Source organism: Haliotis rubra, unplaced genomic scaffold (assembly GCF_003918875.1).
Source record: "Haliotis rubra isolate DU_JTF1 unplaced genomic scaffold, ASM391887v1 Scf57, whole genome shotgun sequence".
Classification (NCBI taxonomy): domain Eukaryota; kingdom Metazoa; phylum Mollusca; class Gastropoda; order Lepetellida; family Haliotidae; genus Haliotis; species Haliotis rubra.
In genome coordinates, this window is record NW_025767268.1 from 2,846,044 (window position 1) to 2,873,953 (window position 27,910).

General features: G+C 44.3%; 1 protein-coding gene across 1 annotated transcript in view; it reads left to right on the forward strand.

Moving 5' to 3' along the window:
- The window catches only part of LOC124254315 (C3 and PZP-like alpha-2-macroglobulin domain-containing protein 8), a 55,503-nt gene that overhangs the window by 20,569 nt on the left and 7,024 nt on the right, over positions 1 to 27,910 (forward strand). Inside the window, 11 exon segments of the mRNA XM_046688235.1 lie at positions 13,316 to 13,447; positions 14,787 to 14,918; positions 15,408 to 15,579; positions 16,360 to 16,548; positions 17,316 to 17,394; positions 18,515 to 18,686; positions 19,340 to 19,441; positions 19,747 to 19,924; positions 20,242 to 20,477; positions 23,053 to 23,214; positions 27,314 to 27,376. Coding sequence (XP_046544191.1) covers positions 13,316 to 13,447; positions 14,787 to 14,918; positions 15,408 to 15,579; positions 16,360 to 16,548; positions 17,316 to 17,394; positions 18,515 to 18,686; positions 19,340 to 19,441; positions 19,747 to 19,924; positions 20,242 to 20,477; positions 23,053 to 23,214; positions 27,314 to 27,376 — 1,617 coding nt within the window.

Below are 27,910 nucleotides of genomic sequence, written 5' to 3' on the forward strand. Positions count from 1 at the left end.
CTGGCTTTTTGTACATTCAGTATACATACTCATTGATGTATCTTGTTTGTTACAATTCACCTGACGAAGGTGCAAGCAATAGCCCAGAAACGTTGTGACATACAATAAAGAAGGCATTGTCATCCACAATATTTGCCTTTTTGCCTCTCAAGAACCTTGAGCCAGATAGTCCCAAACCAACCAACACCCACATTCCACAACCCCCACATACCAGATTTCACCAAACTCCTACATCCACAATTCCCCTACCTTTGTAGCACCAAACCAACCAACCAACCTGCCCACATACCAGGTCTCACCAAACTCCTACATCCCCAATCCCCCTACCTTTGTAGCACCAAACCAACCAACCAACCTCCACATACCAGGTCTCACCAAACTCCTACATCCCCAATCCCCCTACCTTTGTAGCACAAAACCAACCAACCAACCCCCACATAACAGGTTTGACCAACCTCCTACATCCCCAATCCCCTTCCCTTTGTAGCACCACACCAACCAACCAACCCCCACATACCAGATTTCTGCCAAACTCCTACATCCCCTAATCCCCTCTACCTTTGTAGCACCAAACCAACCAACCAACCCCCACATACCAGGTCTCACCAACCTCCTACATCCCCTATCCCCCTACCTTTGTAGCACCAAAACCAACCAACCCCCACATACCAGGTATCACCAAACTCCTACATCCCTAACCCCCTACCTTTGTAGCACCAAACCAACCAACCAACCCCCACATACCAGGTTTGACCAACCTCCTACATCCCCAATCCCCTTCCCTTTGTAGCACCAAAACAACCAACCAACCCCCACATACCAGATTTCACCAAACTCCTACATCCCCCTAATCCCCTACCTTTGTAGCACCAAACCAACCAACCCCCACATACCAGGTCTCACCAACCTCCTACATCCCCAATCCCCTACCTTTGTAGCACCAAACCAACCAACCAACCCCCACATACCAGGTCTCACCAAACTCCTACATCCCCAACCCCTACCTTTGTAGCACCAAACCAACCAACCAACGCCCACATACCAGGTCTCACCAAACTCCTACATCCCCAATTCCCCTACCTTTGTAGCACCAAACCAACCAACCAACTAACTCCCCTAACATACCAGGTTTGACCAACCTCCTACATCCACAATTCCCCTACCTTTTGTAGCACCAAACCAACCAACTCGCACATACCAGGTTTGACCAACCTCCTACATCCACAATTCCCCTACCTTTGTATCACCAAACCAACCAACCCCCATACCAGGTCTCACCAACCTCCTACATCCACAACCCCCCTACCTTTGTAGCACCAAACCAACCAACCAACCCCCACATACCAGGTCTCACCAACCTCCTACATCCCCAATCCCCCTACCTTTGTAGCACCAAACCAACCAACCAACACCCACATACCAGGTCTCACCAAACTCCTACATCCCCAATTCCCCTACCTTTGTAGCACCAAACCAACCAACCAACGCCCACATACCAGGTCTCACCAAACGCCTACATCCCCAATTCCCCTACCTTTGTAGCACCAAACCAACCAACCAACCCCCACATACCAGGTTTGACCAACCTCCTACATCCACAATTCCCCTACCTTTGTAGCACCAAACCAACCAACCTCGCACATACCAGGTTTGACCAACCTCCTACATCCACAATTCCCCTACCTTTGTATCACCAAACCAACCAACCCCCATACCAGGTCTCACCAACCTCCTACATCCACAACCCCCCTACCTTTGTAGCACCAAACCAACCAACCAACCAACCCCAACATTCCAGGTTTGACCAAACTCCTACTTCCACAATCCCCCTACCTTTGTAGCACCAAACCAACCAACCAACCCCAACATTCCAGGTTTGACCAAACTCCTAGCTACATCCACAATCCCCCTACCTTTGTAGCACCAAACCAACCAACCGACCCCCAACATTCCAGGTTTGACCAAACTCCTAGCTACATCCACAATCCCCCTACCTTTGTAGCACCAAACCAACCAACCAACCCCAACATTCCAGGTTTGACCAAACTCCTACTTCCACAATCCCCCTACCTTTGTAGCACCAAACCAACCAACCAACCCCAACATTCCAGGTTTGACCAAACTCCTAGCTACATCCACAATCCCCCTACCTTTGTAGCACCAAACCAACCAACCCCCATACCAGGTCTCTCCAACCTCCTACATCCACAACCCCCCTACCTTTGTAGCACCAAACCAACCGACCAACCCCAACATTCCAGGTTTGACCAAACTCCTACTTCCACAATCCCCCTACCTTTGTAGCACCAAACCAACCAACCAACCTCAACATTCCAGGTTTGACCAAACTCCTACATCCCCAATCCCCCTACCTTTGTAGCACCGAACCAACCAACCAACCCACACATACCAGGTCTCACCAACCTCCTACATACCCAATCCCCCTACCTTTGTAGCACCAAACCAACCAACTCGCACATACCAGGTTTGACCAACCTCCTACATCCACAATTCCCCTACCTTTGTATCACCAAACCAACCAACCCCCATACCAGGTCTCACCAACCTCCTACATCCACAACCCCCCTACCTTTGTAGCACCAAACCAACCAACCAACCAACCCCAACATTCCAGGTTTGACCAAACTCCTACTTCCACAATCCCCCTACCTTTGTAGCACCAAACCAACCAACCAACCCCAACATTCCAGGTTTGACCAAACTCCTAGCTACATCCCCAATCCCCCTACCTTTGTAGCACCAAACCAACCAACCAACACCCACATACCAGGTCTCACCAAACTCCTACATCCCTCTAATTCCCCTACCTTTGTAGCACCAAACCAACCAACCAACGCCCACATACCAGGTCTCACCAAACGCCTACATCCCTAATCCCCTACCTTTTGTAGCACCAAACCAACCAACCAACCCCCACATACCAGGTTTGACCAACCTCCTACATCCACAATTCCCTACCTTTGTAGCACTAAACCAACCAACTTGGGTGCACATACCAGGTTTGACCAACCTCCTACATCCACAATTCCCCTACCTTTGTATCACTAAACCAACTAACCCCCATACCAGGTCTCACCAACCTCCTACATCCACAACCCCCTACCTTTTGTAGCACTAAACCAACCAACCAACCAACCCCAACATTCCAGGTTTGACTAAACTCCTACTTCCACAATCCCCTACCTTGTAGCACCAAACCAACCAACCAACCCTAAACATTCCAGGTTTGACCAAACTCCTAGCTACATCCACAATCCCTCTACCTTTGTAGCACCAAACCAACCAACTGACCCCTAACATTCCAGGTTTGACCAAACTCCTAGCTACATCCACAATCCCCCTACCTTTGTAGCACCAAACCAACCAACCAACCCCAACATTCCAGGTTTGACCAAACTCCTACTTCCACAATCCCTCTCTACCTTTGTAGCACCAAACCAACCAACCAACCCCAACATTCCAGGTTTGACCAAACTCCTAGCTACATCCACAATCCCCCTACCTTTGTAGCACCAAACCAACCAACCCCCATACCAGGTCTCTCCAACCTCCTACATCCACAACCCCCCTACCTTTGTAGCACCAAACCAACTGACCAACCCCTAACATTCCAGGTTTGACCAAACTCCTACTTCCACAATCCCCTACCTTTTTGTAGCACCAAACCAACCAACCAACCTCAACATTCCAGGTTTGACCAAACTCCTACATCCCCAATCCCTCTACCTTTGTAGCACTGAACCAACCAACCAACCCACACATACCAGGTCTCACCAACCTCCTACATACCCAATCCCCTACCTTGTAGCACCAAACCAACCAACTCCCTGCACATACCAGGGTTTGACCAACCTCCCTACATCCACAACCCCTACCTTTGTATCACCAAACCAACCAACCCCATACCAGGTCTCACCAACCTCCTACATCCACAACCCCCTACCTTTGTAGCACCAAACCAACCAACCAACCAACCCCCCAACATTCCAGGTTTGACCAAACTCCTACTTCCACAATCCCTCTACCTTTTGTAGCACCAAACCAACCAACCAACCCCTAACATTCCAGGTTTGACCAAACTCCTAGCTACATCCACAATCCCCCTACCTTTTGTAGCACCAAACCAAACCAACCAACCCTAACATTCCAGGTTTGACCAAACTCCTAGCTACATCCATAATCTACCTTTGTAGCACCAAACCAACCAACCAACCCTAACATTCCAGGTTTGACCAAACTCCTACTTCCACAATCCCCCCTACCTTTGTAGCACCAAACCAACCAACCAACCCCAACATTCCAGGTTTGACCAAACTCCTAGCTACATCCACAATCCCCTACCTTTGTAGCACCAAACCAACCAACCCCTATACCAGGTCTCTCCAACCTCCTACATCCACAACCCCCTACCTTTGTAGCACCAAACCAACTGACCAACCCTAACATTCCAGGGTTTGACCAAACTCCTACTTCCACAATCCCCTCTACCTTTGTAGCACCAAAACCAACCAACCAACCTCAACATTCAAGGTTTGACCAAACTCCTACATCCCTAATCCCCCTACCTTTGTAGCACTGAACCAACCAACCAACCCACACATACCAGGTCTCACCAACCTCCTACATACCCTAATCCCCCCTACCTTTGTAGCACTCAAATCAACCAACCAACCCCCATACCAGGTCTCACCAAACTCCTACATCCACAACCCCCTACCTTTGTAGCACCAATCCAACCAACTCCCCACATACCAGGTTTGACCAACCTCCTACATCCCTAATCCCTCTACCTTTGTAGCACTAAACCAACCAACCAACCCCCTAACATTCCAGGTTTGACTAAACTCCTACTTCCACAATTCCCCTACCTTTGTAGCACCAAACCAACCAACCAACCCTCAACATTCCAGGTTTGACCAAACTCCTACATCCCTAACTTCTACCTTTTTGTAGCACTGAACCAACCAACCAACCCCACACATACCAGGTCTCACCAACCTCCTACATACCCAATCCTCTACCTTTGTAGCACTAAACCAACTAACTTGCACATACCAGGTTTGACCAACCTCCTACATCCACAATTCCCCTACCTTTGTATCACCAAACCAAACCCAACTCCCCATACCAGGTCTCACCAACCTCCTACATCCACAACCCCTACCTTTGTAGCACCAAACCAACCAACCAACCAACCCTAACATTCCAGGTTTGACTCAAACTCCTACTTCCACAATCCCCCCTACCTTTGTAGCACCAAACCAACCAACCAACCCTAAACATACCAGGTTTGACCCTAACCTCCTACATCCACAATTCCCCTACCTTTGTAGCACCAAACCAACCAACTCGCACATACCAGGTTTGACCAACTCCTCCTACATCCACAATTTCTACCTTTGTATCACCAAACCAACTAACCCCATACCAGGTCTCACAAACCTCCTACATCCACAACCCCCTACCTTTGTAGCACCAAACCAACCAACCCCCACATACCAGGTCTCACCAACCTCCTACATCCCTAATCCCCTCTACCTTTGTAGCACCAAACCAACCAACCAACACCCACATACCAGGTCTCACCAAACTCCTACATCCCTAATCCCCCTACCTTTTGTAGCACCAAACCAACCAACCAACGCCACATACCAGGTCTCACCAAACGCCTACATCCCTAATTCTCCTACCTTTGTAGCACCAAACCAACCAACCAACTCCCCACATACCAGGTTTGACCTAACCTCCTACATCCACAATTCCCCTACCTTTTGTAGCACCAAACCAACCAACTTGCACATACCAGGTTTGACCAACCTCCTACATCCATAATTCTACCTTTGTATATCACCAAACCAACTAACCCCCATACCAGGTCTCACCAACCTCCTACATCCACAACCCCCTACCTTTGTAGCACCAAACCAACCAACCAACCAACCCCAACATTCCAGGTTTGACTAAACTCCTACTTCCCACAATCCTCTCTACCTTTGTAGCACCAAACCAACCAACCAACTCCCAACATTCCAGGTTTGACTCAAACTCCTAGCTACATCCACAATCCCCTCTACCTTTGTAGCACCAAACCAACCAACTGACCCCTAACATTCCAGGTTTGACCAAACTCCTAGCTACATCCACAATCCCCCTCTACCTTTGTAGCACCAAACCAACCAACCAACCCTAAACATTCCAGGTTTGACCAAACTCCTACTTCCACAATCCCCCTCTACCTTTGTAGCACTAAACCAACCAACCAACCCCAACATTCCAGGTTTGACCAAACTCCTAGCTACATCCACAACTCTACCTTTGTAGCACCAAACCAACCAACCCCCATACCAGGTCTCTCCAACCTCCTACATCCACAACCCCTACCTTGTAGCACCAAACCAACTGACTAACCCCAACATTCCAGGTTTGACCTAAACTCCTACTTCCACAATCCCCTCTACCTTTGTAGCACCAAACCAACCAACCAACCTCTCAACATTCCAGGTTTGACTCCAAACTCCTACATCCCCAACCCTCTACCTTTTGTAGCACTGAACCAACCAACCAACCCACACATACCAGGTCTCACCAACCTCCTACATACCCAATCCCCCTACCTTTGTAGCACCAAACCAACTAACTCGCACATACCAGGTTTGACCAACCTCCTACATCCACAATTCCCTCTACCTTTTGTATCACCAAACCAACCAACCCCCATACCAGGTCTCACCAACCTCCTACATCCACAACCCCCTACCTTTGTAGCACCAAACCAACCAACCAACCAACCCCTAACATTCCAGGTTTGACCAAACTCCTACTTCCACAATCCTCTACCTTTGTAGCACCAAACCAACCAACCAACCCCAACATTCCAGGTTTGACCAAACTCCTAGCTACATCCACAATCCCCTCTACCTTTGTAGCACCAAACCAACCAACCAACAACCCCAACATTCCAGGTTTGACCAAACTCCTAGCTACATCCACAATCCCCTACCTTTGTAGCACCAAACCAAACCAACCAACCCCAACATTCCAGGTTTGACTCAAACTCCTACTTCCACAATCCCCCTCTACCTTTGTAGCACCAAACCAACCAACCAACCCTAACATTCCAGGTTTGACCAAACTCCTAGCTACATCCACAATCCCCTCTACCTTGTAGCACCAAACCAACCAACCCCATACCAGGTCTCTCCAACCTCCTACATCCACAACCCCCCTACCTTTGTAGCACCAAACCAACCGACCAACCCCAACATTCCAGGTTTGACCAAACTCCTACTTCCACAATCCCCCTACCTTTGTAGCACCAAACCAACCAACCAACCTCAACATTCAAGGTTTGACCAAACTCCTACATCCCCAATCCCCCTACCTTTGTAGCACCGAACCAACCAACCAACCCACACATACCAGGTCTCACCAACCTCCTACATACCCAATCCCCCTACCTTTGTAGCACCAAATCAACCAACCAACCCCCATACCAGGTCTCACCAAACTCCTACATCCACAACCCCCCTACCTTTGTAGCACCAATCCAACCAACCCCCACATACCAGGTTTGACCAACCTCCTACATCCCCAATCCCCCTACCTTTGTAGCACCAAACCAACCAACCAACCCCAACATTCCAGGTTTGACCAAACTCCTACTTCCACAATCCCCCTACCTTTGTAGCACCAAACCAACCAACCAACCTCAACATTCCAGGTTTGACCAAACTCCTACATCCCCAATCCCCCTACCTTTGTAGCACCGAACCAACCAACCAACCCACACATACCAGGTCTCACCAACCTCCTACATACCCAATCCCCTACCTTTGTAGCACCAAACCAAATCCAATCCTTTGCACATACCAGGTTTTGACCAAACCTCCTACATCCATACACCCCCTACCTTTTGTATCACTAAACCAACTCAACCCCCATACCAGGTCTCACCAACCTCCTACATCCACAACCCCTACCTTTTGTAGCACTAAACCAACCAACCAACCAACCCCAACATTCCAGGTTTGACCAAACTCCTACTTCCACAATCCCCCTACCTTTGTAGCACCAAACCAACCAACCAACCCCAACATTCCAGGTTTGACTAAACTCCTAGCTACATCCACAATTCCCCTACCTTTGTAGCACCAAACCAACCAACCAACCCCTAACATTCCAGGTTTGACCAAACTCCTAGCTACATCCACAATCCCTCTACCTTTGTAGCACCAAACCAACCCAACCAACCCTAACATTCCAGGTGGTTTGACTAAACTCCTACTTCCACATAACCTCTACCTTTGTAGCACCAAACCAAATCCAACCAACCCTCCAACATTCCAGGTTTGACTAAACTCCTAGCTACATCCACAATCTCTCTACCTTTTGTAGCACTAAACCAACCAACCCCCATACCAGGTCTCTCCAACTCCTCCTACATCCACAACCCCCTACCTTTGTAGCACCAAACCAACTGGACTAACTCCTAACATTCCAGGTTTGACTCAAACTCCTACTTCCACAATCCCTCTACCTTTGTAGCACTCAAACCAACCAACCAATCCCTCAACATTCAAGGTTTGACTAAACTCCTACATCCCTAACTCTCTACCTTTGTAGCACTGAACCAACCAACCAACCCACACATACCAGGTCTCACCTTCAACCTCCTATACATACCTAATCCTCTACCTTTGTAGCACCAAATCAACCAACCAACCCCATACCAGGTCTCACCAAACTCCTACATCCACAACCCCTACCTTTGTAGCACCAATCCAACCAACTCCCCACATACTCAGGTTTGACTAACCTCCTACATCCCTTAACTCTACCTTTTGTAGCACCAAACCAACCAACTAACCCTAACATTCCAGGTTTGACTAAACTCCTACTTCCACAATCCTCTCTACCTTTGTAGCACCAAACCAACTAACCCCTAAACATTCCAGGTTTGACCTAACCTCCTACATCCCCAACTCTACCTTTGTAGCACCAAACCAACCAACCAACACCCACATACCAGGTCTCACTCAAACTCCTACATCCCCTAATTCTCTACCTTTGTGTAGCACCAAACCAACCAACCAACGCCCACATACCAGGTCTCACCACCAAACTCCTACATCCATAATTCCCCTACCTTTGTAGCACCAAACCAACCAACCAACCCCCACATACATACCAGGTTTGACCTCAAACTCCTACATCCACAATTCCTACCTTTGTAGCACCAAACCAACCAACCAACTCCCCACATACCAGGTTTGACCCACTCCTCCTACATCCACTAATCCCCTACCTTTGTAGCACCAAACCAACCAACCCCCCATACCAGGTCTCACCAACCTCCTACATCCACAACCCCCTACCTTTGTAGCACCAAACCAACCAACCAACTCCCTAACATTCCAGGTTTGACCAAACTCCTACTTCCACAACTCTACCTTTGTAGCACCAAACCAACCAACCAACCCCAACATTCCAGGTTTGACTAACCTCCTACATCCCCTATCCCCTACCTTTGTAGCACCAAACCCACCAACCAACCCCAACATTCCAGGTTTGACCAAATTCCTAGCTACATCCACAATCCCTCTACCTTTTGTAGCACTTAAACCAACCAACCAACCCTAACATTCCAGGTTTGACCAAACTCCTACTTCCACAACCCCCTACCTTTGTAGCACCAAACCAACCAACCAACCCCAACATTCCAGGTTTGGACTTCAAACTCCTAGCTACATCCACAATCCCCCTACCTTTGTAGCACCAAACCAAACCAACCCCCTACATACCAGGTCTCACCAAACTCCCTACATCCACAACCCCTACCTTTGTAGCACCAAACCAACCAACCAACTCTTAACATTCCAGGTTTGACCAAACTCCTACATCCACAATTCCCCTACCTTTTGTAGCACCAAACCAACTAACCCCCCACATACCAGGTTTGACTCAACCTCCTACATCCACAATTCCCCTACCTTTGTAGCACCAAACCAACCAACCCCATACCAGGTCTCACCAACCTCCTACATCCACAACCCCCTACCTTTGTAGCACCAAACCAACCAACCAACCCCTAACATTCCAGGTTTGACCAAACTCCTACTTCCACAATCCTCTACCTTTTGTAGCACCAAACCAACCAACCAACCCCTAACATTCCAGGTTTGACCAACCTCCTACATCCCTATCCCCCTACCTTTGTAGCACCAAACCCACCAACCAAACCCCAACATTCCAGGTTTGACCAAATTCTAGCTACATCCACAATCCCTCTCTACCTTTGTAGCACTAAACCAACCAACCAACCCCAACAACATTCCAGGTTTGACCAAACTCCTACTTCCACAACCCCCCTACCTTTGTAGCACCAAACCAACCAACCAACCCCAACATTCCAGGTTTGACTAAACTCCTAGCTACATCCACAATCCCTCTACCTTGTAGCACCAAACCAACCAACCCCCATACCAGGTCTCACGAAACTCCTACATCCACAACCTCCTACCTTTTGTAGCACCAAACCAACCAACTAACCCTAACATTCCAGGTTTGACTAAACTCCTACTTCCACAATCCCTCCTACCTTTGTAGCACCAAACCAACCAACCAACCCTAACATTCCAGGTTTTGACTCAAACTTCTACATCCACAATCCCCTCTACCTTTGTAGCACAGAACCAACCAACCAACCCCAACATTCCAGGTTTGACCAAACTCCTACATCCCCAATCCCCCTTCCTTTGTAGCACCAAATCAACCAACCAACCCCCATCCCAGGTCTCACCAAACTCCTACTTCCACAATCCCCCTCTACCTTTGTAGCACCAAACCAACCAACCAACCCCTAAACATTCCAGGTTTGACTAAACTCCTACATCCACAATCCCCCTACCTTTGTATCACCAAATCAACCAACCAACCCCCATACCAGGTCTCACCAAACTCCTACATCCACAACCCCCCTACCTTTGTAGCACCAAACCAACCAACCCCCCAAATACCAGGTTTGACTCAACCTCCTACATCCCCAATCCCTCTACCTTTGTATCACTAAACCAACCAACCAACCCCAACATTCCAGGTTTGACTCAAACTCCTACATCCACAACCCCCTACCTTTGTGTAGCACCAAACCAACCAACCCCCTACATACCAGGTTTGACCAACCTCCTACATCCACAATTCTACCTTTGTAGCACCAAACCAACTAAACCCCTATACCAGGTCTCACCAACCTCCTACATCCACAACCCCTACCTTTGTAGCACTAAACCAACCAACCAACCCTAAACATTCCAGGTTTGACCAAACTCCTACTTCCACAATCCCCTCTACCTTTGTAGCACCAAACCAACCAACTGCAACTCCTAACATTCCAGGTTTGACCAACCTCCTACATCCCCTATCCCCCTACCTTTGTAGCACCAAACCCACCAACCAACCCTAAACATTCCAGGTTTGACCAAATTCCTAGCTACATCCATAATCCCCTACCTTTGTAGCACCAAACCAACCAACCAACCCCAACATTCCAGGTTTGACCAAACTCCTACTTCCACAACCCCTACCTTTGTAGCACCAAACCAACCAACCAACCCCAACATTCCAGGTTTGACCAAACTCCTAGCTACATCCACAATCCCCTACCTTTGTAGCACTAAACCAACCAACTATACCCCCAACCTCCTACATACCAGGTCTCACGGGAAACTCCTACATCCACAAGGTTTGACTCAAACCCCTACCTTTGTAGCACCAAACCAACCAACCAACCCCAACATTCCAGGTTTGACCAAACTCCTACTTCCACAATCCCCCTACCTTTGTAGCACCAAACCAACCAACCAACCCCAACATTCCAGGTTTGACCAAACTTCTACATCCACAATCCCCCTACCTTTGTAGCACAGAACCAACCAACCAACCCCAACATTCCAGGTTTGACCAAACTCCTACATCCCCAATTCCCTTCCTTTGTAGCACCAAATCAACCAACCAACCCCCATCCCAGGTCTCACCAAACTCCTACTTCCACAATCCCCCTACCTTTGTAGCACCAAACCAACCAACCAACCCCAACATTCCAGGTTTGACCAAACTCCTACATCCACAATCCCCCTACCTTTGTATCACCAAATCAACCAACCAACCCCCATACCAGGTCTCACCAAACTCCTACATCCACAACCCCCTACCTTTGTAGCACCAAACCAACCAACCCCCAAATACCAGGTTTGACCAACCTCCTACATCCCCAATCCCCCTACCTTTGTATCACCAAATCAACCAACCAACCCCAACATTCCAGGTTTGACCAAACTCCTACATCCACAATCCCCCTACCTTTGTAGCACCAAACCAACCAACCCCCAAATACCAGGTTTGACCAAACTCCTACATCCACAATCCCCCTACCTTTGTAGCACCAAACCAACCAACCAACCCCCACATACCAGGTCTCACCAAACTCCTACATCCCCAATCCCCCTACCTTTGTAGCACCAAACCAACCAACCAACCCCAACATTCCAGGTTTGACCAAACTCCTACATCCCCTATCCCCCTACCTTTGTAGCACCAAACCAACCAACCGACCCCCACATACCAGATTTCACCAAACTCCCAGCCAACACCCACATCCCCCACCAAACTCCCAGATCCCCAATCCCCCTACCTTTGTAGCACCAAACCAACCAACCAATCCCACATACCACATTTCACCAAACACCTACATCTATAATCCCCCTACCTTTGTAGCACCAAACCAACCAACCAGCCCCCACATACCAGATTTCACCAAACTCCCAGATCCCCAATCCCCCTACCTTTGTAGCACCAAACCAACCAACCAGCCCCCACATACCAGATTTCACCAAACTCCCAGCCAACACCCACATTCCCCACCAAACTCCCAGATCCCCAATCCCCCTACCTCTGTAGCACCAAACCAACCAACCAACCCCCACATACCACATTTCACCAAACACCTACATCTATAATCCCCCTACCTTTGTAGCACCAAACCAGCCAACACCCACATCCCCCACCAAACTCCCAGATCCCCAATCCCCCTACCTTTGTAGCACAAATCACACCAAACCAAACATGCTTAATCACAGCATTCATGACAATAATTCCATGTCCCTTAATCTTGGGTGCACCAAACCAAATCAAAGATAGCCTTTTGTAATAAATTCTTAGAAGTTTGGTATTAACTTCTTTATGTATTTTTGTGGATGTAACACACGTACACTGGTTCATCAAGTGTTGTGCTTTGCAGGTGGTTGTCACCATGCATGGTGGCCCAGACTATGAGTTTGTGGTGGTGACCGACATGGGCATTGTCGACCGCTACAAACCAATCCCAAAAGAACCCACCACCCACGAGGGAGACGATCAGACCATTGTCATTGTAAGTATTCCGCTTGTCTAAATGATGTTGGGGATTGTGGAGATTGTTTATTGTTGGACTCAAAACATAAAAGCATATTCAAATTGTGGAATCAGCTACCTTAAACAAAAACATGGAAATGTCAATTCTATATGAAATATTGATGTAGAATCATGTTTAAGAACATTATAAGAATACGTAACTGTATGAATATAAAGATTGCTATAGTTACTTTTTAGAGTAGCATTGCAATGTGGTATAATTGTCGAGAGATTAGAAGTGCATACGGCCAAACAATGACATGCCAAATTTGATACTTTCTAAGGTTAATTACACTTAATCTAAGTGGGCGGCGGTGGGGTAGCCTAGTGGTTACGGCGTTGGCTCGTGACGCCGAAGACCCGGGTTCGATTCCCCACATGGGTACAATGTGTTAAGCCCATTTCCGGTGTCCCCCGCCGTGATATTGCTGGAATATTGCTAAAAGCGGCGCAAACCCAAACTCACTCACTCACTCACTCGCTTAATCTAAGTCATAAAACAAACAGAAAAACTACAGTGTTGGTGACCTAAATTAACAATCCTCGCTCAAGGCTAATTGACACGTTGTTCTATTGATGTGTCTGCCCCTCTACACTGAGGACAGTTTACGTTTGGGTTAAGTATCTTTTCTAAAAACATTTAATTACATTTTCAGTTAGTGTAAATCATACATGGCAATATGAACATCGCATTTCTACTACCAATATAAGTTTAGATCAGTACATCCAGATGAAGCTGACTAGTCACGCGCCAGTTCAATTTAGTAATGTAAACATTGCAAAGGTTGCCGTGTCACTGTTAAATTGTGAGTCGAACTGAGACATTTTATCCTTCAATAAACGTAAATGAAATCTTTCCACCAGTGATGTTGGCCGAGTGAAGCAACTGCAAACCAAGAAACGAGGTGCAACGGAGTAGTTTACTGTAGGAGACTGTATGAAGCGATGAAACCTGCATCTGGACGTCGGTTACCAAGGGTACATTTCATAACGAGGGGGCAGACAAGAATAGCGTAGTGACGTCAATGCAGTGTGGCATCGTTCACAAAGTGTATTCTATCGCCATATAAAGAACTGTCGTTGCCTTTGATCTTTTAGCAACGCATCTTAGAATTGTATGTACATAAGTGTTGCTACAGTCACGCTGTAGAGCAGCATTACAATAAGGTCATATTGTATAAGTGAGCAGAAGTGCATTAGGCCAAAAATTGTGTTCACGGTATGTAATTGTGTGTTATAACTTAAGGATTGCTATAGTTCCATAATTTGTATCATGGATAACAATGGAGTCTTTGATTACATGACTTGAATTCCTGCAGTTGGAGCCTGGGGAGTCGAAGGACATCTACATGCCCATTGTGCCAACGATAATCCAGGGAGAGTTCACTTTCCGTGTAAGCGCCTCGTGTTTCATGGAGCGGGACGAGGTGTACAGGAAGGTTAATGTACAGGTATGTGGTGCTATCTTATAGATAAGTGAGTAACTATGTCAGCAGTTTTGTTTTCCCCCCGCTTTAAGCAATTTTCAAGCAAAATCACGGTTGGGACACCAGAAATGCTGACTGAAGACAAACAAGGAGTCTTGTCTGTACAGGTTCTCAGCTCTCACTGTTGTGGGTATATTGAAATGTTTAGGATGCTGATTACTTCATCATTGCATGGTCAACTTGTGGTATTCAGCTGTGGACTGCTTGCGCTAGAGATGAACAGTAAGAACATATCCTGTTTATGATTAATAGTAACCTTTGAAAGGCATGTAGCCTCTTATGACAGGCATGGGTTGCTGAAGACCAATTCTAACCCAGATCCTCATGGGTTTAGCATGCGAGAACAACAAAACTGATAAGATAACAAGACGATAATTTAACAAGAGAAGATTGGTGCACCAATTTCCAAATGAAAGCCAGTAGTAAATTTCATAATAAATGTTAAATTTTCAGCCTGATGGTGTGAGGAACTATTATCACACTCCATACCTGATTGATCTCATCACCTATGGCTCCATTATCATCCCTGACCTTGATGTTCCGGTGCCAGAACAGCGTGTTGTGCCAGAGCAGCGAGAACACTTGCATGTGCCTGAATCAGCAGTAGCACATCTCAGTATTTTTGGTAAGCGCCAACACAAGGCGACCCAAGGGTAAAACTAGGGCTGCAACGATTCAACCAGACCTCGATTCCATTCAATATTGGGCCCTCAGTTCGATCATTTTCAATTTGATTCTTCATACAAATAAAACATAATATTTCATTTAACTCTCAGAGTCGGCTTTTTTAGCGTGAAATCCATCGTCAACTGGCGATGTCTACAAACAACAGTTCTCACTGGATAATTAGCCTGGCATCAACCAGTGCTCGAAAAATTATGTTTTGGCTGTGTGGAAATAATGTAAATAGGTATTCAAATATTGAATTGAAATAGTGATAATGGTTATCGAAAATCAAAACTAAGGTCAAATCGAACCTAATCGTTGTGAATCCTTGCAGCCCGAGTTAAAACAGGTCTTTACCTGATATCCATGGTACTAGAAATACAGAACTTTGGATCTAGGCTCAGAAACTGTGTCTTCATGAATCAAAACTTGGTGTACAGATATTTTATTCCAAATCTGTCAGTAGTTGAAGTAATATTTTGAAAAGAAACTACAGGCAGGTGAGAAATTGGAAATGTGTGGAAGCGTTTGTATTTTAAGAATTCCATATGAACCTACCACATGTAATGTGATTAATGAAATTAGTTAAGAGACATTTTTATTCAACTTTTGTACTTTTATTGGTTGGATGACCAGAATTTTTATAAGATAAAAAAAAGTGTGTTTGATCAGATGTTGAGAGACATTTGTTTTTCAGGGACATATACTGAAGTGTGTACATATGTTTTCCATCTCATAGGTGATGTGGTAACTCCTGGGTTCTTTGAGGACTATCTGAATGCTGAGAACGTCTTGTGGCGTCCGTACGGGACCGGAGAGAACATTGCCTTCATACTTGCCTACAATCTACTGACGTTGAGGTTCATGAAGGCCAGTCAGCAGCTGAGTGAAGAGGCTCTCCAGAAAGCTCTCTACTACATGAACATAGGTAGGCAGGACTGAATCTTATAAGTATTAGTCTTGGGTAAGAAAAGGCTGTCGGTCCTGTATTGCTTCTACGTCAGTGAGGGGCTATGAGAGATAGATAGCCTAGTAGTTAAAGTGCTTGTTTGTCATGCCAAAGACTCAGGCTAGATTCCTCACAAATGTAAGATGTGTGAAGCACTTTGCACTTCAAGGCATTTCTGGAATATTGCAAAAGCAGGGTAAAACATCAGTTCCAGACTCACTCTCTGTGTGACACCAAAGTACAACCCTGGCTGAAATTATTCTTGCTAGTTTGGGGTCCTTGTAGCTGGCAGGTTTGGACATTGCTCATAATAGATTGACTATAAACAGGAGCTGGAATGTACCTTAAAACAATAAACACCCAAATATCTTACAGTATTTGACGTAACAGTCTCCCTGGAGATGGTGTCATTGTTGATCAGATCATCAAAAACATGTGACCTAACTGACTGTGATTGTACCTTCGTAGTTGGTCCATGCTCATGCTGTCCACCACTGGTTTTACAGTAACAGTCTCCATGGAGATGCTGTCATTGTGAATCAGATCGTCAGAAACATGACCTAACTGACTGTCCTTGTACCTTTGTAGTGGGTACATGCTGTCCACCACTGGTTTGGCCGGTCAAGATTTGACCACCCATTTGGCTGTCATTATATTGCTGGAATATTGTTGACAGCATCAATCGCCAGTTAGCATCAGATTGTTTGTTTGATGGGGATGTTGAGAGACTTTGCGTGTCATTACAGTTCTACAGAGACAGATGGGGTACATGAATGACGATGGGTCATTCCGCATGTTCCGAGATGATCCAACTCCCAGTCTGTGGTGAGTATAGAGACAGACAATAGAATTGTTGTGAAAGTATTAAGTGTTGAAATACACATCGTGCTGGAACTAATATCAGTCACACACCCAGTCTGTGGTGAGTATAGAGACAGACAATAGACTTGTTGTGAATGTATTAAGTGTTGAAATACACATCGTGCTGGAACTAATATCAGTCACTCAGTACAATAACATTGTACCTATTGAACCAGTTGGAAAATCTGTGGAGCAAGGAGTTCAATGACCTTTGCATATTCCAAGCTGTTACAGATAGTGCGGTGGCTTAGGTACACCCAATCACCCTAGTAAGCAAACCTGACCACCTGTTCACACAGGTTTGGTTACTAGGGTGATTGGGTGTACCTAAGCCACCGCACTATCGGTAATAGCTTTGAATATGCAAAGGTCATTGAACTCCATTGGTCACCATGGTTACAGATTATAAACAGCAAGCGTCATAGTTACTTTGAGTGAGTGAGTTTAGTTCAGCAATATTTCAGCTATATGGTGGTGGTCTGTAAATAATCAAGACTGGACCAGACAATCCAGTGATCAACAGCATGAACATCAATCTACGCAGTTGGTATACGATGACATGTGTCAACCAAGCCAGCAAGCCTGACCACCAGATTCTGTTAGTCGCCTGTTACGACAAGCATGGGTTACTGAAGATCAATTCTAATCCAGGTATTCACAGTTACATGGGGGGTGTAATTGATTTTGTACATGACATGCAAGGCAAGGGGGGTCACTTACTTTGTGCATAATTTTTTTTGGGGGGGGCGTCATTCACATTGTACATGCCTCTCCATAAAAATCATCTAGCTATAAATTGTGAACGGTCCCTTATAGGAGTGACTTGGGATTCTTGGTCGACAACCAAGTGAACTGGCGGTCAGCCTTGGTAATTTGTTTGATTGGTTGTGTATTGATTTAGCAATAAATTAATAACTTTGATTATTGCCAACAGTTTGTACGAAGCATCCACAATGGAAATCGGGTGGTCACCATGGCTACAGATTATAAACAGCAAGCGTCATGGTTACTGTGGATTGTTGGTCTAAGTCATAAGCATCTGTTTGTCTGGTCCAAACTGACACATACTACTGTCCATGTTTAGGTTAACAGCCTTTGTGGCCAAGAGTTTGCATCAAGGGAGGTTTGGAGAGTGGGAACGTGACCTCTTCATCCCACTAGAGCTCATCAATAAGATGGTGGTGTGGATCTGTCGGCAACAAAATGAGACTGGCGCCTTCCATCCAGATCACTCAGTGGCATATGACAGGAAAATGGTGAGACTGTTTCTTAAAAAGTTTCTTTTAGTTCTTCATATTCAGGAATAAAAAGACTAGCTCATGTAATTTGTATGAAACGAATGAATATATTTGTGATTAATGCCGAAATATCGGAATTGTAGAACTACACCCCCAAATCATCCATATCCCCCCACCCTAGTTATTCATCACCTATCAGCCCACTCATCCACTGACTCTACCATCAGACCCCACTTTGATCCCCCCGATCCCCCATTAATCCATTCATTCAGCAATGTCCACTGATAAATGCGTGATCTCATTCACCTGCCCATCCTCCTGTCCACCCACTTATCCACCACTTTTTCTCCAAGCATCGATTCATCCACCCATTCACTCACTCATCTACACACCCACCTTCCTGTCCAGCTACTTACCCAGCCACTTATCCACCTTACATCCAGCCACCCCTCCACTCAGTCTTCCATGATATTATTCATCCAACCACTCACATACCCATCCACTCATCCACTCACCCACTATTTCATCCACCATCCACTATTCACATATCCATCCGCATCTACCCATATCTCATTCACACACCTACCCTCCCATCCACCCACTCATCCATTCACCTGTAAACTCAGTCATCAAGCTACCAACTCACTCACTCACTGATGTTGTTCATGCAGGCTTCTGGAGACAACATCCTCAGCCAGAGACTATATGACGACCCGATATCGTTAACAGCATATGTTCTCATTGCTCTGTACGAAACTACAGATGTTTCAGAGGTAAGTCAAAGAGACAAACATTAACAGTATTAAAATTTTCAGAAAATCATTGCAAAACTTGTTTATTGATTTACTCCAATGTTTAAATCTTTCTTCCTTATCCATTCAAGGATGTGGAAATTTGTGGGTTTGAATCCCATATTTACTCTGGTTATTGGCCTTGCTTTGACATCTTTATGCTTGTGCTTTCTGATATGTAGAACCATAAATGTCTGATGTATAGTGATGTAACACCCTGTTCAGATCAGAGTCAGATCACACTCACTCACTCACTCTTCCTCAGACAGAATGTTCCTCTCTTTCAGGATGCTCTGGCATGCCTGGACTCGTCAAGAGCCAGAGCAGCTAACTACCTGGCCAATAAAGTGAATTCCATACCATCCACAGCGACATTCCAGTTATCCATCACAGCTTACGCTCTCTCCCTCAGTCAGGAGAAGAATCGCACAGCCTTCAATAAACTCTGGGATACCAGGAGAACAAGTGAGTTGTTAACAAACCTGCTAAGAAAAATGCTAATATTTTATGACCTCTGTTACCTTGTTGCGAGTTACATTGACTACACATAATTTACAATGGTTGTGGTAAGATGCCAACCCGTAACTTCTAGGCATCCTTCACACCACTTCAACAAGTTAACTAACATCGTTAGATTCTGGTCCCTTGCTAATACAGTCAGATGATACAAAATGTATGGAAGTTTATAAGCCTTTGAAAGTGCAATATTCATTGTAGAGAAATGACTAAATATTTCCCTTTGTAAAATAATCCCCAGTATAATGTTTCAATAAATTTTTCAGGTACGGATACTTACTTTTCGGATGCCGAAGTGCCTTCCAACCCATCAGAAATTGTAAACACTGTTCGTTTTCTGAAGCCTCGTCAGGAACTGCGCAATGATGCTTACGCTACTCAAGCAACAGCATATGCTCTGATGGCACACATTAACAACAATGGGGTCAAGTTTGAACGTGATTCCATGATGCGCTGGCTACAGACAATGAGGAACAGCATTGGAGGCTTTACTTCCACACAGGTACTGTGCAGAGTTGTGTCCCTTTGGTCCCTATTGTGGATTGAGTTGAATTGAGTTCGACTTTACGTCACATCGGCATTATTCCAGTCATATAGTGACGAGATCAAGTCTGCATTCATAAACGTTTTAAGTACAAAGACCAAATGAGTTTTATTTTTGAAACATATATATTCATTACATTATCATTTAAAAACAGAAAATGTCATAGCACTAAATTCAAAAGCAAGCAATTCGTTAGTCACATTACATAGTTACAATTTATGATACAGGTCAACTTCCCTCAGGTAGTTCACATTGTGATGCCTGCTCACGCAGGAAAACAGATCTTTCAAATTAGTTTCATCATTATGTGGATCCCTTGCAGTCGAAAAGTCGGTCCCTATAGTGAATTCCAGACCTACAAATGCATGTTGACATATACATTCCACTCTGATTACAGGATATGTTTCATAATGTTTCTAAGTGCACGCCATGCAAGTGTGGTAAAGGTCTAAAATCTGTGTTACTTTGGGCTTTCCTGACATAACAAATGAGAGTCCAAGTGCAAGCCATGCAAGTGTGGTAAAGGTCTAAAATCTGTGTTACTTTGGGCTTTCCTGAAATAACAAATGAGAGTCCAAGTGCAAGCCATGCAAGTGTGGTAAAGGTCTAAAATCTGTGTTACTTTGGGCTTTCCTGACATAACAAAATGAGAGTCCAAGTGCAAGCCATGCAAGTGTGGTAAAGGTCTAAAATCTGTGTTACTTTGGGCTTTCCTGACATAACAAATGAGAGTCCAAGTGCAAGCAATGCAAGTGTGGTAAAGGTCTAAAATCTGTGTTACTTTGGGCTTTCCTGACATAACAAATGAGAGTCCAAGTGCAAGCCATGCAAGTGTGGTAAAGGTCTAAAAAGTCTGTGTTACTTTGGGCTTTCCTGACATAACAAATGAGAGTCCAAGTGCAAGCCATGCAAGTGTGGTAAAGGTCTAAAATCTGTGTTACTTTGGGCTTTCCTGACATAACAAATGAGAGTCCAAGTGCAAGCCATGCAAGTGTGGTAAAGGTCTAAAATCTGTGTTACTTTGGGCTTTCCTGAAATAACAAATGAGAGTCCAAGTGCACGCCATGCAAGTGTGGTAAAGGTCTAAAGTCTGTGTTACTTTGGGCTTTCCTGAAATAACAAATGAGAGTCTAAGTGCAAGCCATGCAAGTGTGGTAAAGGTCTAAAATCTGTGTTACTTTGGGCTTTCCTGAAATAACAAATGAGAGTCCAAGTGCACGCCATGCAAGTGTGGTAAAGGTCTAAAGTCTGTGTTACTTTGGGCTTTCCTGATATAACAAATGAGAGTCCAAGTGCAAGCCATGCAAGTGTGGTAAAGGTCTAAAAGTCTGTGTTACTTTGGGCTTTCCTGATATAACAAATGAGAGTCTAAGTGCAAGCCATGCAAGTGTGGTAAAGGTCTAAAAGTCTGTGTTACTTTGGGCTTTCCTGATATAACAAATGAGAGTCCAAGTGCAAGCCATGCAAGTGTGGTAAAGGTCTAAAGTCTGTGTTACTTTGGGCTTTCCTGACATAACAAATGAGAGTCCAAGTGCAAGCCATGCAAGTGTGGTAAAGGTCTAAAGTCTGTGTTACTTTGGGCTTTCCTGACATAACAAATGAGAGTCCAAGTGCAAGCCATGCAAGTGTGGTAAAGGTCTAAAGTCTGTGTTACTTTGGGCTTTCCTGACATAACAAATGAGAGTCCAAGTGCAAGCCATGCAAGTGTGGTAAAGGTCTAAAGTCTGTGTTACTTTGGGCTTTCCTGACATAACAAATGAGAGTCCAAGTGCAAGCAATGCAAGTGTGGTAAAGGTCTAAAATCTGTGTTACTTTGGGCTTTCCTGACATAACAAATGAGAGTCCAAGTGCAAGCAATGCAAGTGTGGTAAAGGTCTAAAATCTGTGTTACTTTGGGCTTTCCTGACATAACAAATGAGAGTCCAAGTGCAAGCAATGCAAGTGTGGTTAAGGTCTAAAATCTGTGTTACTATTGGGCTTTCCTGATATAACAAATGAGAGTCCAAGTGCAAGCAATGCAAGTGTGGTAAAGGTCTAAAATCTGTGTTACTTTGGGCTTTCCTGACATAACAAATGAGAGTCCAAGTGCACGCCATGCAAGTGTGGTAAAGGTCTAAAATCTGTGTTACTTTGGGCTTTCCTGACATAACAAATGAGAGTCCAAGTGCAAGCCATGCAAGTGTGGTAAAGGTCTAAAATCTGTGTTACTTTGGGCTTTCCTGACATAACAAATGAGAGTCCAAGTGCAAGCCATGCAAGTGTGGTAAAGGTCTAAAGTCTGTGTTACTTTGGGCTTTCCTGACATAACAAATGAGAGTCCAAGTGCACGCCATGCAAGTGTGGTAAAGGTCTAAAATCTGTGTTACTTTGGGCTTTCCTGACATAACAAATGAGAGGTATGATGCCATAGATTTTGTAGAAGCTTTAGGAATGGGTTGCTTCTTTTATCCAAAAGATGACGTATGACTCCATTTGAAAAAACTTCCACAAATGTTCTGCTGTGTAAAATAACCATATTTCCTACTTTTTGCAGGATACTCTTGTTGCCATGGAAGCACTGTTCCAGTTCACTCAAGTTGACCCCAACAGAAATGACTTTAACATTATGGTGAAACTGGAATCTACTGCCTCCCCTAACTGGGCGTTCACCCAATTCTTCACCAAGGCCAACAACACAAAGTTGCAGAATGCCTATGTGAGTATTTAGACATTGCAAAGTCTGCTTGGCCAGCAGGTCTTAGACAGAGTTCTGTCCCTTTTGTCGAGGTCAGCACTTAAAGGGCCACTGATCAAGAGCGATTAATGATTTTTGCCAACAGTCTAATTACGAAACCAAGTTGCAGGCTGGTCAGTACCTGCTCACTCAACCATGACGGGCATGGGGACTGGGCTACTGTCCACCTTGGCAGAATTTCTTCTGTGGGACATTAGGAAGGGTGGATGCCCGTTATTTGAAAATATCCCCGGTAGTTCTTGTCTGACTGTAATAAAGAATCCCAGCAGTGTAAACATTTTCAGATTTCCTAATGCCTGGATGGTATAATGACTGATCCAATTTGATCCTAATTCTGTGTTTTTTACCTCGATATTCAATCATGTCATGTAAAAATATGATGTTTATTACCTATGCTATGATATTAACAACACACATTTTATGTATTTGAATCTGTAAACTAAACAACCCCACCTTGACATTTCGAGAAAAATCTAAAAATTTACTTAGGTAAATAGGTATATACAGTAAATGCGTGTATGTATTTCTTACTCAACAATACAGTTCCGTTCGTAACCTCAAAACTGTGTCGGCCTATAAGTTTTTATCAGGCAATCAAAATTGCATGCAATACAGCGATTACTACTCCCTTTCCGTAACTATTATTTGGTGGTAAACCTACACATTATTTGTCATCATTCACTTGATGGTGAATTTATAACAGGTATAATTAGTGGTAACACCACTCAGATTACCCGACAAAGGTTCCCATTTGGCATTTCTCGTGTCTGGAGTAAATACTCATCATTATAAATTAAGGTCTGATGTGGTAAATGTTTTACATCTTGTGTAATATGCGCATGGAAGTGCAGCAAGAGGGATTATCAGCTGAGTTACAAAATCAAACATCGATCAAAGGATTAACCGATAACGCGCTGATTGATTAATTGCTTTTATCTTGCACAGTGGATTTGTCAAAAGGTAGTGTTTATGTTGCCTATGTAGATTGACTAATCTATACAGAATACACCCTGTCGCAAAGTGCCTGTGTAAAACAGCGTCCTCCCTTCAAAGGATTAACCGCCAATACATTGATTGATTGCTCATTATTGGCTATCTAAATTACTTTGTTAAAGAATGGCGGACATTATGCAATTAGTTGCCAGGTGTGCTATCTTGGGTGACCAATCGGACTACACAACAATGTGAAAAACCTGAAACGATATATCACTTTTTCACATATTAGACTGTTACAAGACACATGATATGGAGCAGGATTCTTTGTTAGCTGAAGGTGAACGGCATGTCGTTCCTTTATGTGGATATTGATGGATACATTCCTCGAACAAGGTAGGATAGCCTGACATTGTTGCCATAACTTTAGTCTGTTTTAATTTTAATATTTGCATTTTGTTTTTAGTCATTTGTTGTAGCATAGTAGAATAATTTTTTTCGCCGTGAAATGTAATGAGACAGATAACATACACTAGGTCGCACTTGGGGCGTGTGTGTGAAATAATACAAAATGACGTTCGCAATCTATAAAATGTCTAGATATTACAGTCATGTTATAAATTCACAATAAGTATAAGCAGATCGTGTGCATTTTATTAGGTTTCAAAATGCATACAAATATGATAATAAACTAATTAGGATTATAAGACAAAATATAAAGACGTACATTGACCTCGTTAGTTTTCAGTCCTAACATTTTTCACATCATTATCAAATTAAGGAAAATGGAAATAATATCGAGTAAAAAAGATTTCCTCTTTGTTGATCAATCTATACATATACTACCAATTGTGCATGCGTGTAGCGCATACGAACCAGTCAAGAATTATGGGATATCATCCAGGTACTCACAGGAGAAAAACAATAACAAAAGCAACAACCAGTCCACGGAAATTGCTCACATGCCACATGCCTTGATTATGCTCCTTCGTGAGAACCTTACAGTACAGTTCACTTCAGTTCACTGAAGGGTAGAGGTCCAACAAACAGACATCAATATCTTGATACTTATATGGTTGTTATTTAAACAGCTAGACATATTGGATGCATATAATTTGTTGTTATATCAGTTAGACGTCTTTGATACTGATATGGATGTTTGAAGAAAGATTATTTAAGCAACATGACAAAAGCACGATTTATGGATGTCAACTTCTTTATTGTGAATAACACAACGTTTGATTCCACTTCTAAATGCCCTTCAAAGATTTGATCTGACATCAACATGGAGATGAATCAGTAATATCCATCAACATGTTATTCACAATAAAGAAAGACCGCCTCCGTGGTGTAGTGGTTAGAGCGTCCACCCGGAGAGCGGAAGGTCGCGGGTTCGATCCCCGACCGCGTCATACCAAAAGACGTTAAAATATGGTACTTGTTGGTCCCTGCCTGTCGCTCGGCATTAATGGGAACAACAAGGACTGGTCGGCTCGGAGTCAGTATAATGTGTCTGAGTATTCATGCTTCACTGCGGCATGGTATCACAGTGGGCTAGCACTATAAAACCAGCTTAAGTCTGGGCTAGTACAAGCAGCCGCACATACACATACACACGCATGCACGTCGTCATATGAGTGAAATATTCTCAAGCACGACGTTAAATCCAATTTCACCTCACCTCACAATAAAGAAGTTGACATCCATAATCTTGCCTTTCTTATGCATTCCACTTCTAAACGCCCTTCAAAGATTTGATCTACAACATGGATTTCACTTTCTTTTTTTATGACCGTCATTCAAAGGACTTGTTACCGACCATACGGCCACATGGTTAATCCTGTTTGACTCTCGCAGGCCCCCTGGTAAGGGAAGTAACTCCTAGGCATGTGCATAACTACCACTAACAGCGATTACTTACGAGAATATATATTTTATCTCAGCAACTAGCTGTATTTCTCACATTTGCACAGTTGTGCTTTGTTTAAAGGACACTGAAGGGATATGGAGGTAAACACAAAAGGTGTCAGTTTCAGGAAATAGGATCTTTATATATAAGTGAAATAAACAACTGTTGAGTGTGTCTCTGTGGTACTATTTATTGGAGACCGCCTCTGTGGTGTAGTGGTTAGAGCATCCACATGGAGAGCGGAAGGTAGCAGCATGGTATCTCAGTGTGCTAGCACTATAAAACCTGCTTAAGTCTGGGCTAGTACAAGCAGCTGCACATACACATACACATGCATGCACGTCGTCATATGAGCGAAATATTCTCAAGCACGACGTTAAACCCAATTCCACCTCACCTCACTATTTATTTGATGCAGTTATGAAGCCTTTGTTTTCTGTATCTTCAACCAAAATACTTAAATAGAATTTACCTGTCCATTTATCATTGAATGCCCTTTCTTTGTTATTGTTCTAGTAGCCAGTACCTGAACTATTTCTTTGCTTTCTGATTATTCTACCCGTGAAGATCCAAGAAAGATTTGATTTTCAGTAACCCATCCTTGTAAGAGGCGACTTATGGGATCAGGTGGTCAGGCATGCTGACTAGGTTGACTCATCGTAGCCCAGTTGTGTAGATCGATGCTCATGCTGTTGATCACTGGATTGTCTGGTCCAGTCTTGATTATTTACAGACCACCACCATATAGCTGAAATATTGCTGTGTGTGGTGTAAAACTAAACTCACTCACTCAAAGTAACCATGACGCTTGCTGTTTATAATCTGTAACCATGGTGACCAATGGAGTTCAATGACCTTTGCATATTCAAAGCTATTACCGATAGTGCGATGGTTTAAGTATATGGGATCAGGTGGTCAGGCATGCTGACAAGGTTGACACATGTCATCGTAGCCCAGTTGTGTAGATCGATGCTCATGCTGTTGAACACTTGATTGTTGATTACTTACAGACCACCGACATATAGCTGGAATATTGCAGAGTGTGTCATAACTCACTCACTCACTGTTTATTCTGGGTTCATTGTGTGACCTTCCACTGTATGTAAAAGTATTGGCAATGTATTCATGTGATACCATTCCAGTTATTGTCACAGCAAGAGGTCAAGTCTGTGTTAATGATAAATGTTGCTTCAGTTACTTTGAATGTTACTCCTCCAGCTACCTTTGGTATATGGCGCCATCAAGACCCTGGCCAAAGGAACAGGTCGAGCCCTCTTGCAGGTTTGTGACAGATATACAGGTTCCAGGGCATCACAGGGGCAGTGAGTAGTCTAGTTTTTGCTTGTCGTAATGATGAACCAGGGCCCTGTTCCTCTTAGCGATCATAGCACTACGACAGTCGTAAGTCTATGTAAAAGTATGGGAGTTACGATCATCTTAGCGCTACGACCGTTTTGAGGAACGGAGCCCTGGTTCCCAACCTGGTTTCTGGTGCAGAGCTGTCAACCCAATGAGTGAGAAGCTGGGATCCAGAAGGCGCAGTCCACAGTCAGTCCCAGGGCAACGCCCTGTAGGGGCCAGAAAAATGTTTTTTAGGTTATTTAAAGATGATTTTTATGTCATTTGGTGCTAGTTTATAAAAGTTTTCAATAATGCGTGAGTTTACAGAGGTCATGCGTGAGTGCTTGATATTGAGGTATTGTGTCAGCGTTAAGTCTTTGTAAGACTCTTATGTATCACTATGTGCTATTATCCACCATTCAGTTGGAACACAATGAGTTTACAAACATGCTTTTGGATTCAATGCTGCCTAAG